This window comes from Taudactylus pleione, unplaced genomic scaffold, assembly GCF_031769625.1.
Source record: "Taudactylus pleione unplaced genomic scaffold, aTauple2 ptg000887l, whole genome shotgun sequence".
Taxonomy (NCBI): domain Eukaryota; kingdom Metazoa; phylum Chordata; class Amphibia; order Anura; family Myobatrachidae; genus Taudactylus; species Taudactylus pleione.
Window position 1 is genome coordinate 712,600 of NW_028285288.1, and position 16,284 is coordinate 728,883.

The 16,284-nt window shown below is 45.4% G+C and overlaps 1 protein-coding gene across 1 annotated transcript in view; it reads right to left on the reverse strand.

Annotated features, from left to right (window-relative positions):
* Nucleotides 1–16,284, reverse strand: part of SLC1A2 (solute carrier family 1 member 2) — a 161,189-nt gene that overhangs the window by 45,896 nt on the left and 99,009 nt on the right. Inside the window, exons 2-3 of the mRNA XM_088459038.1 lie at nucleotides 6,468–6,607; nucleotides 4,751–4,903 (exon numbers count right to left, since the gene is read on the reverse strand). Coding sequence (XP_088315164.1) covers nucleotides 4,751–4,903; nucleotides 6,468–6,607 — 293 coding nt within the window. The remainder of the gene's footprint in view (nucleotides 1–4,750; nucleotides 4,904–6,467; nucleotides 6,608–16,284) is intronic.

Below are 16,284 nucleotides of genomic sequence, written 5' to 3' on the forward strand. Positions count from 1 at the left end.
GAGCCCATGCGGACGGCTAGTCCGCATGGAATCTGCAGCCCCCAAATCACAGCGCACTACAAGAATACGTGGGGTGTGCAGGGATGAGGCAGCCCTTTATCACCCCCTGCATTCCGGCACACGGCACCCGGTGCACATGCACCTCTAGCCCCCCCCCCTCATTGCGGCCCTGGCCTGGCCACAATGAGTTACATTTATACAAAATAACTGAGGTGCTAATTAAGTCACCTGTGCTCCAGTATGGCTATCCTCAAAACCTGGACTGTTAGTGTGCCTTGAGGGCCGTGGTTGGGAACCCCTGCTCTAGGGAGTAGGAGAGCTCCGGGGGGAGAGGAATGGAGTTCTGAAGGAGGGAGAGCAGACACTTAATTATGGCCCCAGAACTTAATGGCACTTGCCGGCCAGTAACAATTTAATTTTTTTAAATCTTTTAAAGATTTGGGTGCTTATATATCACAGTGGGCGGCCCCTGATCACTGTGAGGAAACAATAGTTTCTGCGTGACTAACGTAAATTTCCTCTGAACTTATGCCCTTTATTTACACAGCGCAAACATTATGTAGCGCTGTACAGAGGCTGTTTATTCACACTCGTGCGTCGCATAACGTCCTTACTACAGGCACCCAAATACGCACAAGTGCAATTCAGTTGCAATCTGATGGTTTTGGACTGTGGACTGAAGCTGGTGTGACTTGGGGTGACCCATGTGAAGAGGAGGAGAAGCATGTGACCTCAAGGTACCAGTCCTGCTACCCGCTGTGCCACCAAGTAGTGCCAGACCATGGTGTTATGTAGCCACTGCTCTGCATTGCTCAGCCAATAAAATGTGCAGAGGAAAATATTGTCCTGTCCGCTGTGTAAACACTTTATCGCTTACTTGTTTATTATAGTACTTATTTTACTCAGAAATAAATGTTCCCAGTCCCTTGTCACAGAAAGGGGTATTTAGTCTGTGGTATATCTGTACCAGGCCTACATTCTTTCATTACCAGATTAATATATGGTTTAATTCCAGCTGTGACAAGGGATTTAATTGTGCGCCTCAGAACTAAGACTACAGATGTTCCCATCAAGTCGACATGTTCTGCTTTTAATTGCTGTAGAAAGCTCTGGAGTCACTGATTTAACGCAGCCTGTTAGAAGAGATTTCTGTAACATACACAGAGCGCTGTACTACCTGCTTCACTAATGGGGTTACTGTCCTGTGACTTACACATAGCACCGTACTATCTGCCTCACTAATGAGGTTACTGTACTATAACTTACACACTGTACTATCTGCCTCACTAATGAGGTTACTGTAATGTAACTTACACACAGCACCATACTATCTGCATCACTAATGAGGTTACTGTACTGTAACTTACACACCGTACTATCTGCATCACTAATGAGGTTACTGTACTGTAACTTACACACAGCACCGTACTATCTGCATCACTAATGAGGTTACTGTAATGTAACTTACACACAGCACTGTGCAGTACTATCTGCATCACTAATGAGGTTACTGTACTGTAACTTACACACCGTACTATCTGCATCACTAATGAGGTTACTGTACTATAACTTACACACTGTACTATCTGCCTCACTAATGAGGTTACTGTACTGTAACTTACACACCGTAATATCTGCATCACTAATGAGGTTACTGTACTGTAACTTACACCCCGTAATATCTGCATCACTAATGAGGTTACTGTACTGTAACTTACACACAGCACCGTACTATCTGCATCACTAATGAGGTTACTGTACTGTAACTTACACACCGTACTATCTGCATCACTAATGAGGTTACTGTACTATAACTTACACACTGTACTATCTGCATCACTAATGAGGTTACTGTACTATAACTTACACACAGCACCATACTATCTGCATCACTGATGAGGTTACTGTACTATAACTTGCACATAGCACCGTACTATCTGCTTCACTAATGGGGTTACTGTACTGTGACTTACACACAGCACCGTACTATCTGCATCACTAATGAGGTTATTGTACTGTAACTTACACACAGCACCGCACTATCTGCATCACTAATGAGGTTACTGTACTGTAACTTACATACAGTGCTGTACTATCTGCATCACTAATGAAGTTACTGTACTGTAACTTACACACAGCACCATACTATCTGCATCACTAATGAGGTTACTGTACTGTAACTTACACACAGCACTGTACTATCTGCTTCACTAATGAGGTTACTGTACTGTAACTTACACGCAGTGCTGTACTATCTGCATCACTAATGAGGTTAATGTACTGTAACTTAAACACAGCACCGTACAATCTGCATCACTAATGAGGTTACTGTACTGTAACTTAAACACAGCACCGTACAATCTGCATCACTAATGAGGTTACTGTACTGTAACTTACACACAGAACCGTACTATTTGCATCACTGATGATGTTTCTGTACTGTAACTTACACTCAGTGGCATACTAGCTCCATCTCTAATGAGGCTTCTGTACTTTAACTTACATACAGCGCTGTACTAGCTGTATCACTAATTATGTTTCTGTACTGTAAATTATACACACCACTGTACTATCTGCATCAATAATGAGGTTACTGTACCATAACTTACACACAGCGCCATACTAGCTGCATCACTAATGATGTTACTGTACTCTAACTTACACACAGCGCCATACTAGCTCCATCACTAATGAGACTTATGAACTGTTACTTACACATGGCGCTATACTAGCTCCACTACTAATGATGTTTCTGTACTGTAACTTATACACAGTGCTGTACTATGTGCATCAATAATGAGGTTGCTGTACCATAACTTACACTCAGTGCTGTACTAGCTGCAGCACTAATGAGGTTACTGCACTGTAACTTATATACAGTATTGTACTAGCTGCATCAAGTAATGAGGTTACTGTACTCTAACGTATACACAGCGCCGTACTGTCTGCATCCATAATGAGCTTACTGTACCATAACTTACACACAGCACAATACTATCTGCATCACTAATGATGTTACTGTACTGTAACTTACACAGATTGCTGTACTATCTGCATCACTAATGATGTTACTGTACTGTAACTTACACACAGTGCTGTACTATTTGCATCAATAATGAGGTTACTGTACCATAACTTACACACAGCACAATGCTATTTGCATCACTAATGAGGTTACTGTACTGTAACTTACACACATTGCTGTACTATTTGCATCAATAATGAGGTTACTGTACCATAACTTACACACAGCACAATACTATCTGCATCACTAATGATGTTACTGTACTGTAACTTACACACCGTACTATCTGCATCACTAATGATGTTACTGTACTGTAACTTACACAGATTGCTGTACTATCTGCATCAGTAATGAGTTTACTGTACTGTAACTTGCACACAGTACTATCTGCCTCACTAATGAGTGTACTGTAATTTACACACAGCACCGTTAGAGCTACATCACTAATGAGTGTACTGTAACTTACACACAGCACCGTTAGAGCTACATCACTAATGAGTGTACTGTAACTTACACACAGTGCCTTACTAGCTCCATCACTAATGATGCTTCTGTACTGTATGATGCTTCTGAAACTTGCACACAGCACCGTACTATCTGCATCAGTAATGAGTTTACTGTACTGTAACTTGCACACACCATTATATCTACATCAGTAATGAGTTTACTGTACTGTAATTTACACACAGCACCGTAAGAGCTACATCACTAATGAGTTTACTGTACTGTAACTTACACACAGCACCGTAAGAGCTACATCACTAATGAGGTTACTGTACTGTAACTTACACACAGTGCCTTACTAGCTCCATCACTAATGAGGTTACTGTACTGTAACTTACACACAGCACCGTAAGAGCTACATCACTAATGAGGTTACTGTACTGTAACTTACACACAGTGCCTTACTAGCTCCATCACTAATGAGGTTACTGTACTGTAACTTACACACAGCACCGTAAGAGCTACATCACTAATGAGGTTACTGTACTGTAACTTACACACAGTGCCTTACTAGCTCCATCACTAATGAGGTTACTGTACTGTAACTTACACACAGCACTGTAAGAGCTACATCACTAATGAGGTTACTGTACTGTAACTTACACACAGTGCCTTACTAGCTCCATCACTAATGAGGCTTCTGTACTGTAACTTACACACAGCGCTGTATACAGCAATATTTCGTCCCCTGTCCATGATATTAATCTTACCCGGATTACTGTTTATTTGGTGTTTAGTAGACTGTAAGAAGACATGGTAACCCCAATGCCGGCCGGCAAACCATCAGAAATATTAGGGAGATGTATCAATCCTTCTACAGAGGACAAGTAGAAATCTTGCTCATAGCAACCAATCAGGTTATAGCTATCATCTATCTAGTACATTCTCTAAAATTGTAGCGAGAATCTGATTGGTTGCTATGTGCAACACCTTAATTTGTCCTCCCCCTATGTCTCCAATGCAAAATGGGTACATTCACTTCACATATGTGGGTGTGATCACTTTGGTAATTACTGATCCCCACCTTCGATTCTGTACAATGATAAGGAAGGTGTGACCATATATTGGGAGGGCGTGGCTGCACCTCTTTGGCAGGATGGGGTCCTGGTACTATAGATGCCTTGCCCCCTCCCCGTGGCTCTCCTGGTAACCCTTAATCTAATAAGGCCATGGATGGAAACACATGTACATATTCTAAAGACAACATCCCAATTTACTTACCTGTGATTAAACTGGAGATGATCAAAGGCAGGATCAGCATCTTCAGCATCCTCATGAGAATATCTCCCGGAAAAGCGATGACCATGACAATGTCAGGGTGGATAGGGGACGCCATCCGGAGAAGTCCCCCGCAGACTGCTCCCATGATAACACCTGTGAACAAGGCGGAGAGACTTGTGGGATTGTGCACGGTGATGAGCAGCGGATATTGTTTGTAAGAAGTCATACAAGGGAGCCTGCTTGCACATTTCATCTAAGGATGGACTACTTCAGATAATCCACATCGTAGTTACATGTGCATGCAGCTGTGGCTCTCTGTTGTCTGCCGGTTGTGTCTCGTAGTGGCTGCCCACAGCAAACTTAATGGCTGGAAGTCTGCTGTGAGTACGAAGAGATCTCCCCCTCCCCTCCCCCCACTATCACAACTTGACCAAATATCTTTCACTCGGATAAACTCCGAAATGTTTTCTGAATATTTGTGTAGGGTGTTAGTAGCTCCATTTGCAGATGTCCCCTTAGTCTAACAGTAAACCCTTTAGTACTACTCTCAGTAGACTCGAATGTACCATAATGCTCATTTCATTGTCTGCCCGCGATTAATTCTGCTAACGGGCATTTCCAGCCAAAACACAACTTGGAAATATGAAAGTAGCTAAGACAAATATATTTCATATTCATTAGTCAATCAGTAGACACAGCCGTCAATCCTTATAACTTTATCGAGAGAAGGTGCTTTTCCTGCACCCATGGCAGTCCCTAGAAAAACCCAAGTATGTAACATAGAAACACAGAATTTGACGGCAGATAAGAACCACTTGGCCCATCCAGTCTGCCCCATTTTTAAACATATTGTTACATCAACCCTTATTGATCCTTACTTCTTCTGAAGGATATCCTTATGTCTATCCCATGCATGTTTAAATTGCTCTACTGTCTTAGCCTCTACCACCTCTGATGGGAGGCTATTCCACTTGTCCACTACACTTTCTGTGAAGTAATTTTTCATCAAATTTCCCCTGAACCTACCACCCTCCAGTGTCAGAACATGTCCTCTTGTTCTAATACTTCTCTTTCTTGGAAGAATGTCCCCTTCCTTTACCTTGTTAAAACCCTTTATATTTGAATGTTTCTAACATGTCCCCCCTTTCCCTTCTCTGCTCCAAACTATACATATTAAGATCTTTTAGTCTTTCCTGGTACGTTTTGTGGTGTAGACCTTGCACCATTTTAGTTGCCCTTCTTTGTACAGTCTCTAATGTATTAATATCCTTCTGGAGATATGGCCTCCAGAACTGAACACAGTATTGGAGATGAGGACGTACCAATGACCTATACAGTGGTATTATCACTTCTTTCTTTCTGCTACTGATTCCTCTCTCTATGCAACCAAGCATCTGACTTGCCTTCCTCATTGCTTTGTTACATTGTTTGTGTACTCTGAGGTTCTTCTACAGGGGTGTAACTAGGTATTTTAAGCCCCCACAGCAAAAGTTTGTAAGGGCCCCTATGCACCACCTATTGGTGAAAAATGTATATAAAACATGCAACTTTGACAAGGTATATGGCCCTCCTCAGCTCTAGGCCCCATAGCAACTGCACCCCTTGCACCTATGGGCACTTACGCCCATGTTCTTCTAAAACAGTCTGCTCTCCAAAGACCACCTGCTCAATCTTTCAAAACAGAGGTGAGGAACCGGTATTCATATCATGGACTAACCAAATACTGTGAGAGACAGCAGGAGGTTCCCTCGGATCTTGTCGCACATTCTCAGGCATGGCGATCTGGGGTGCGTTTCATCTGAGGTCAGCTGGCTCTCGTGCATGCGCACTTCTACCTGTTTGGGGGTGTTGTTGGCACTGCAAAACAATGAGTTCCAGTAAAATGTTAGTCACAAGGAGGCACGAGGCACACCCAGCCATCTGTCATCATAGAAGGAACACTATCTTTTTTCACGCTGATGGGCAGCACTAGATGATCAGGGGCCTCTATATGATTTCTGCCTCATTACCCATCACGTCATAGTTAAATACAGTTATTGGGGTGACCCCTACATTTATTACTCATTCATAATACAGAGACACTAATAAGTAACAAAATTGTGGGGATGATTTCCCCTTCAAACACACTGAAAGTGAAAACACGTGGGGGAGAGAACCATGAACTGGCCACACTGGTTACACCACATAATGCTAAATACATTTCCTAGATGTGCCGAATGGTCTGAGGCTTTGAGGTCAGGTCTCAGGTCTCATCCACGGTCTCATTTATAAATAATAAATGTAGATTATATTACAAAGGGGTTTCGGAGAAAGACCAATGTCCCTCAGATTGGCTAATAACACTTACTGGCACCAGCTCCTGCCTTCCACATTATATAACCCTGTTATGCAGCACTCACTCCTTATATAATCAGGTTAACGTCATACGGTGCTTGCATACTTTACAGCAATATATAAGGGTTGGGCATGGGATGCCGGTGCTCGGGATCCGGGCGGAGAAAATCTCGATGCTGGCATCCCGAAAGGGTTAAGATACCCCCGCACCCTAACCCTCCCCCTAGTGCCTAACCCTAACCCCTAACCCTACTACTTACTTACTTGAGATACTGACAGTCGGAATGCCGCCACTGGGATTTCAGCGCCGGTATTCTAAGCGCCGACATCCCACTTGCCGGGATACTGACCACATCCCATATATAACCATCAGTAAGGAGCAATACTTGGTTACAATATACTTTGGGCAGGAAAACCTGTCACTACAATCCACCCAATAGACAGAATACGTTTCAGAGCTGTATTTATTCTACGTTTCTAACATCCAACTTTAATGTTATGAGTTTATATTTGCTTGTGAATGTTTAATGCTTGGGGGCATATTCAATTAACCGCGATAACTTGTTTTTAAAGGCCAACACGACTAAATACAACTAAAGTTTCTTGCTATCCAATTAGCCATGCAAATTTAGCCACATTAACTTTCCATAGGACTTCATGCAGCTTTTTTTCTTGCACCCCCTGAACAAGTAAAAGGTTTGGGAAAATCCCTATTTTAAGGTAAAAAAGTCAGGACTTGGGCCCTGATTCAGAGGTGCTCTCAAAAGGCAAGCGCTGGCTCTGAATCAGGGCGGGCGCTTGTTTTTTTAGTTGCGGCCTCCTGGCCGCTCGCATAGCTGTGGGTATACCACACACAGCTTATGCGAGCTGCCAGATGATGGTCACGATGGTCTTGACCATCGCGACCATCGGGCTTGCGACGAGACCCTTGTGGTAGGGTCTCCTGGCCGCAATCCTCGCGTGCGCACTGGGCCACCATTGACCCTACTTTTGAAAAAGCATGTCAGGGAGATTGTGACAGTAACACCTATGAGTGCGGCAGTAAAGTGGGCGTGTACTACTACATCTGAGAGGCGTGTCATACATGTGATTGGCGTGTACTGCTACATCTGAGAGGCGTGTCATACATGTGATGGGCATGTACTACTACATCTGAGAGGCGTGTCATACATGTGATTGGCGTGTACTGCTACATCTGAGAGGTGTGTCATACATGTGATAGGCGTGTACTGCTACATCTGAGGGGCCTATCATACATGTGATAGGCTTGGACTGCTACATCTGAGAGGCATGTCACACATGTGATGGGCGTGTACTGCTACATCTGAGAAGCGTGTCATACATGTGATAGGCGTGTACTGCTACATCTGAGGGGCATGTCATACTTGTGATGGGCATGTACTGCTACATCTGAGAGGCGTGTCATACATGTGATGGGCATGTACTGCTACATCTGAGAGGCATGTCATACATGTGATAGGCGTGTACTGCTACATCAGAGGGGCGTGTCATACATGTGATAGGCGTGTACTGCTACATCTGAGGGGCGTATCATACATGTGATAGGCGTGTACTGCTACATCTGAGAGGCATGTCATTGATGTGATAGGCATGTACTGCTACATCTGAGGGGCGTGTCATACATGTGATAGGCGTGTACTGCTACATCTGAGAGGTGTGTCATACATGTGATGGGCGTGTACTGCTACATCTGAGAGGCGTGTCATACATGTGATGGGCCTGTACTGCTACATCTGAGGGGCATGTCATACATGTGATGGGCATGTACTGCTACATCTGAGAGGCGTGTCATACATGTGATGGGCGTGTACTGCTACATCTGAGGGGCGTGTCATACATGTGATAGGCGTGTACTGCTACATCTGAGAGGCGTGTCATAAAATTGACTACCATCCAAATGTAAATGAGCCTCAAAGCCATTTGTAAGATCTATTTGTTGATGAAAACACACTGACACTTCTCAGATAATACAAGTAGCCATAGGGATCATTGTGCCTTATACCCAATGCAGGGAAATTATACTAATGATCCTATTGGAATGTATATATCTCTGGGTTATTTTTTATATAACAGCTTCATAATGGGGATAAGGTACAATCAGGGAGATCGGTAGACTCTTCAGGGAGACAGGGAGATTGCTGCTATTTCAGGGAGTCTCCCTGACAATGAGGGAGAGTTGGCAAGTAAGACTGAGGGGCCTATTCATCATTACTAAAAAAATCGATTGAGGTAATTAGGTTTATAACGTGCATGGAGTTCTACCTAATTACTGGAGGAATTCATCATTCCTCCTCTCCATAAGTATCTATTCCGAAAAGCTGTCATTATTGTGATTTCAGCTTTTAAGAAAATCGATACTTTTCCCTGCCTATACCTACCTTACCGCAGCTGTAATCAGTGCTGCGCATGCGCCGTTACGTTCACAAAAGCGGCGCATCCGCAGCACTGATTACAGCTGCAGTAATTCTGTGTCTATCCGCTCCCCTTCCCCCCCATCTGGCGACTGTCAAAGGCTGCAGCCGCGGACACTGACCTCCCGCCCAGCCCCAGTCTGTAGCGGATAGTACGGCCGGGCAGATGGGGCGGGCTGAAGATTTATTTATTTATTTTAAAGTTTACTGTGTTCTGCCGGGAGAACACACAGAGCAACAGCCGGAGCCAGAGGAGGGCCCAAGGAGCGACGGAGGTAGCCGAGGAGGACCTGCCCACACTGAAAGCAGGTTAGTATAACCCACTATACGCCACCTTAGAATGCCGAATAGTAACACCATCAAATTCCGAAAATACATAATTTTTGGAATTTGATGAATAGCCTAATTTCTATATCCCCATACTAATGTACTAATGTATGGGGAGTGTGGAAATTAACGCAGACGGACTTACCCAGAAGATATCAGTGATATCTCCTGTGTTAAGTGTGTTAATGAATACTAAAAAAACGGTAATTAAGGAAAATGTCCTTAAAACTGTTATTTTAGTGTTGATGAATAGTATTTACGTCAAATCTGGGTGGGGCTTATTCTCTTGTGACTTTTCCCTTTTAAACATTTCAAAACTTTAAATATGACCAACAAACTATAACTGTATCATACTATAATGCAATTTTAATGAAAAAAAAAAAAAATATATATATATATATATATATCTGCATCACCAGCTGGCAGTTGTAAGTCGTACTGCAGTTTATTTGTTTGAACCTTCTATTGGATGAGGTGTGTCATGTCTGCAAAACACTTACCTTTAAACTACAAATTAAAAATTAATAAAGACATTGAGATGTAGATTTGGCAGAGAAACTGATGGCTACTGTATGTATTGAAGCAATATTTATTAATTTAATTATAATGAATTTAAGGATGTTTGGTGGCAAAGTCAGGACTTCCAGAAATCAGCCAATCTGCAATGCCCACACACAACCAACAACAGGCACAGCGGGCGTATATCGCCCAGAGTGCACGAACAGAACTATAAAACCCCTATAAGCAACAAAAGGTATCACTCACCTTGACCTGTTTGGGTGATGAAACTGCCCCTCGTTAGGTTGGTAAAGCCAACTACCAGTCAACGAAGGGAGCGCACCTCAACTAAACAATTGCACCTGGACTGGCGACCTGCCGTTCTTACCCGCCGCAATAAAGCCAACTTAACCTGGAAACAAAGAGGCTTTGGCCGACCACACTGCCAGCCCCTTAACTAAACATCACCAGAAAACACGCCCCTTCACTGCTATAGGCTACCGAAAACAAGTGATAAGCACACACGCCAGCCCCATCCTAGAGGTTTAAACCACCTCTTTTCTTATGCTAGTCATTCGGTCTCTCTTCTTGGTATTTATATATTTTTTTTGGCCTTATGCAATTCCACGGGCCTCTAATTACTGCCACCTAACTATGACAGTGGCCCAGATTCAGAGCCGGTCGCTCTGACAGAGCGCTCGCTCTGAATCAGGGCCGGCCTTTTTTTTTATTTAGAACGACCTCCTGGCCGCTCGCATAGCTGTGGGTGACCACCCACAGCTAATGTGAGCGGCCTGGATCATGGTAGCGATGGTCAAGACCATCGTGACCATCGGGCTTGCAACGAGAGAGCCATCGGGCAAGCCCCAGAGAGCTTTCGGCTCAAACAGAGGGGAAAGCTCTCCCACTGACATCACTTGTCCCATCACTTGACATCACTTGTCTCCCACTGACATCACTTGTTCTCATGGGAACGCCTCCGTCTGGGCAGCCACCCCCCCCGGCCCGCCCACCAAAGGGGGCGTGCTGTCACTCAACATCGACAGCACGCCCCCTTTGGTACGAGACCCGGAGCGACGGATTGCCCGTCGCTATCCGGGTCTCGCGCATTCGCACGACGTAGCCGGCTCCGTCGTGCGCATGCGCTCTGGGCCACCATCGACCCGGTTGCGAGCGCTCGGCGCTCGCGACCGGGTCTGACTCAGGCCCTGTGTCTGTTGCTATACTCATCTTCATGGCGTGTTCGCTGTGTTACCGTCAGACACCGTGCATGATCTTGGGTTGCAAACATTATAATTGAATTCTGTCGATAACCGCGCCGCTTATTCCCGATGTACAGTACTATCAATAGTAATAAAAAGATTGAATGAGAACGACTGAGGAAAAGCATCTTTAGAAATCATGATGTATTGTATGACAATTTCCTTAATGCAGCGTGACTTATTGTCAACATATTAACATCTGCGTGTATTCCCCTATGGACATGCACTAAGATATCTTCTGGAGATGAAACAAGTAGGACCGATGACAAATCCCTTTGCAAACATGTATTACTCATAATACAAACACGCTTATCATTCTGAAATAAATATTTCATACAGAATATCTGCATATAACCCAAATATGTTTGGGGCTACTGTGATTCATATTAGGAAACAGGGATACAGATGAACTGCAAGCTTGAAGAGGAGACGCTTGCCAATAAACAACAGTTTGAGTTATTTTGCTTAATTTAATTTGGACGCAGCAAACATCTGTCATGTATTTTAGCAATTACCATGGAAACGGAAAAATCAGTGAGGACAATTATAGCTTCTGTCAGTTGTGGTATTTATAGAAAGAGGTGATATTATGCGAAGATGAGGAGAATGTCAGCTCTTTTGACAACCTGCACGTGGCAGTAGACTGGGTAATTTAGGCATAAACAATCTTCCCTGGCGCGGGTATGGCGTGGGAGACAGCATATGGAACACTAAAAAGTAATGCCCAATGCTTGTCAGATGTCCAGAATACAGTATGCTTGTTTCCCACAGTCACTACGGGCAGCCATTTTGTCAGCCAAGACATCATTCATGAGGAAGGAGTCATCAATTGGCTAAGAATCAGTGACATGACAGAAAGAAAATGGCTGAGCCAATATTCATGGGAATTCAGTAAATCGCCATCACTGAGACACTGTGATGTCACCAGTGCCTAACAAATGGATTGGCAGCATTATCAGGCATATAGGGTCAGTTCAGGCCAGAAAATGGCTGCCGCCACTGTGTGAGCAATGGCTACCCTTTAATTTGCCTTGTTGCCCCGATAGCACAGCGGCACTGCAGCGAACCATACTTTACTTTTGCATTTGCACTTTAAAATACACATATTTAGATTTTAGATCTTTGAATAGATAAACAACGCTAAGGGCCTGTTTTCTGAGTAGCACACAATGCCAATATTCACATAAATGGTCAAGGGTTTTCAATTGCGCATGCAATTCTAAGTTAGTAAAAAGTCGCACAACGCATTTGTCCCTTGGTGTACGCACAAAGGCAGCGCTGGAGATGCACTATCTCAGAAATGTACTGGAAAAGTGGCAGGCGCTGCTGGGTGGTGGGCTCCTTAGTCCAGGGTCATGGACGTGATACGTCACACGCAAGCACACAGAGCCGCGGCAGCCCCCAGGAACAGAGGCTGCTAGGGAACTGTTCTCGATAATTGCAGGATCACATGACTCCAGGGCAAGCATCCCTGTCCCCCCCCCAAATCTGGCCCTGTATGGGAGAGTTGGGGGCGTGAACAGGGGCGTATTTGGAGAGGAGGGGGCCCGTGTTCACTCACCATCCGGGGCCCCCTCATCTCTCTCTCTGGCGGCCGCGGCGTACTGACAGATTCAGTAGACGCCTGAGTGTGTGCTCGGAGTCTACTGCGCATGCGCATTACACCGGGAAAATGGCGCAACAGCCATTTTCCCCAGCGATTTCCTTACTGCGCATGCGTCAAGTTATATTACCATAGCTGCTCACAGCGACTATTTACTCGAAATGTGATTGACAGTCAGGGAGCATTCGGGGAGGTAACTGGGATTGGCGGTAAAGAACGCAGGCGTGTTGTGACCGTTTCGGGGGCGTGTGACATCCTGTGATTGCAATTCGTAAGCAAGAAGAAATATGGCTCCGGCGTCTCACTTCCTCGCGGCCATGCTGGGGGACCGTAGACTTGCTCAGGACTGCGATGATCGAAAGATCTGCGACCAATGAAGCGTCTTTGTGCGCAGATGCCATGACATTTTACACAGATGCTTGAGTTTGCAAAGCATGCTGATGGGCATCTGACTACATCTCCCGGCGACGGCAACATTTTCTTATTATCGCATGGCAGCTGCATACACAGATGCAGCAAGCAGCGGCATTAGCGCAAAACTCTAAATTAGGCCCGCACTTGTACACCTGGCATCCCCTGGCATAAATCTGTTCTTGAGCCAATTTCATCTTGAGATGCCACCAACTGAACATATGCATGTAAATATGCTATTCCTGTGTGTGTCTTCTCACGGCGCAGATTCTAACTGCATTTGCGACCACTTCTAAATGAGGCCCCAGAAACCTTGGCAGGATCATCGCAGGCCCCTGAGATTGGGAAAAGAGAGCTAACCTAAAGGGGCACATCCACTAGCAGATAGTGGAACGACAGTACGAATACAACATTGTAATCGTACAGTCGTTCCTCTTCCCCTGCAGTGCCTGCGCTGAACGATATGTCGTTCAGTGCAGGCACCCTCCCTCATGCCCGAACATGGTCAATCTGTCGTTATCGGCAGAACGACCAGCAGGTTCAGGCGATGATTGATGTCGGAAACAACCAGCAGGAGCGCGCATCGCTGGTCGTTTCCAAACATTATAGTGCACGATTTGTGCACAATTAATGAGCGATTGAACGATAACGATATAGTTCAATCGCTCATTAATATCGCCTAGCGGATGTGCGCCTTAAGAAGAACACTTAGAAAACCTCAAATAGATCCCTTTTCAATTTAAACCTACAGACTGTGGACCTCATTCAGAGTCGATCGAAGCGGCCGCACGGTCGTACGCCACCGATGTTCGCTATACTGCGCATGCGTAAAGTTCGCAATGCGCGTGCGCAAACTAGCCGCTACGATCAGAAATTTCTCTCTCCTTGAACACAGCCAGGTCGGTAGTTTGAGTGACAGATTGAGGCGTTTGTGGGTGGTAACAGCATACTTGCCGATATTCAGCTCCCTCCTTCCGGGAGGGAGCTGAATGCAAGCATAGAGGGGGAGGCGTGGCCAGCTATGACGGCGCTTTGGGGGCGGGGCCAGGGCGTGAGCGCATGAACGCGTCATTGTGGCCCCGCCCCCTCTTCACAATGCCAATAATAAAGGCATTGTGAAGCGGGGGGCGGAGCCATGATGACGCGATTCAGCGCGAATCGCATCATCGGGCATCCCCGCTGCGGGGGTTTCAAGTAGTTGTGCGGGGGGCAGACGGCAGCCGGGAGGCTTGCCTGCCTTTCCAGGGGGTCGGGAGCGGCACCCGATATTCGGGAGGCTCCCGACCAAATCGGGAGGGTAGGCAAGCCTGGGCAACAGGGGAAGGTGCTTGAAAACGATGTTCGCTATACTGCGCATGCGTAAAGTTTGTAATGCGCGTGCGCAAACTAGCCGCTACGATCAGAAATTTCTCTCTCCTTGAACACAGCCCGGTCGGTAGTTTGAGTGACAGATGGAGGCGTTTGTGGGTGGTAACAGGGGAAGGTGCTTGAAAACGGGGGAGTGGAGATCCGAACGCAGGCGTGCCTCATTATGCAAACGGCGTTTTATGGAAGTGCATACGGTTTATGGGAGTGCATAATTAACAAAGTAGCGTCATGGCACATGTGACATGGGAGGATCTTACACTGACATGATCGTAGAGCTTAAGAGAGGGTATGGTCAACCTTAAGCTCTACGACCAGTTCCGATGGTTCCCGATGGTCTCGATTAATCCTTATATGCCCTGAGATGACGTGCAATGCGTACGAGAAGGGGGCATATTTTTTTGAATTCCGGCCGCTTCCTCCCCTTGGTCAGCCAGCTACCGATCCGAACTTAGGGACGCAACTTGCGAGGGAATCATTTGCATATCCAGCCCCTTTTCCCGTACGACCGTGCGGCCGCTTCGACCGACTCTGAATGAGGTCCTGTGTTCCCGCAGGCAGGACAGAACTTGGCAGACACACAGATGGTGGAACTCCGGAGAGAGGGAGAAAATACTAGTGTGTTATCCAGTAACATAGCTATAAAACTTCCCAGGACGTCTTTAAAAAATATCATTAAAACTTCTGAAATACAGCGGGGGCATTACATAAAGCCAGCGGCATGACTTAGTATTCGGAGTGGCCATCCACATATTAAAAGCAGACTTCCACTCGTCTCCTCTTCTGCCAGGAAGGTTGTGCTCCTCTTGCAAGCTCAGCTCAGTGAAAACAGATGTTTCTTTTTAGCAATCAAAATAATTCAGCAATGAAAGACCCTCCACTGTATGTAGATGTGACAGCCAGATTCCTCTATGCAGCCAGAGAAGTAGGGTTTGTCCCTTGTTAAATATCACGGTTACCTAGTAATCCCAGAATGATCGGAGTAGAGATAACTACAGTAAAAGAGGTTTTCTCCTGATGTTAGGCACTGGGTAGGGAGTGTTAAGATTAGGGTGCGATGAGGGGGAGGTTAGGTTTAGTCACTGGGGGGGAGGGTTAGGTACCGGAGAGGGAGGGTTAGGGTAGGGGTTAGAAAAATACTTACGTTACTTCCTAAGGGTGTCGGGATTCTGGCTGTCGGTATTCTGACCAGCGGCATCCTGACAGCCAGGATTTCATACCCAACCCGATTTAAGCAAAGGACAGCTTTCCCGATAAATGTCCTTTGCTGTGTGGGGGCTTTTTCAGGGTTATGACCCGGGA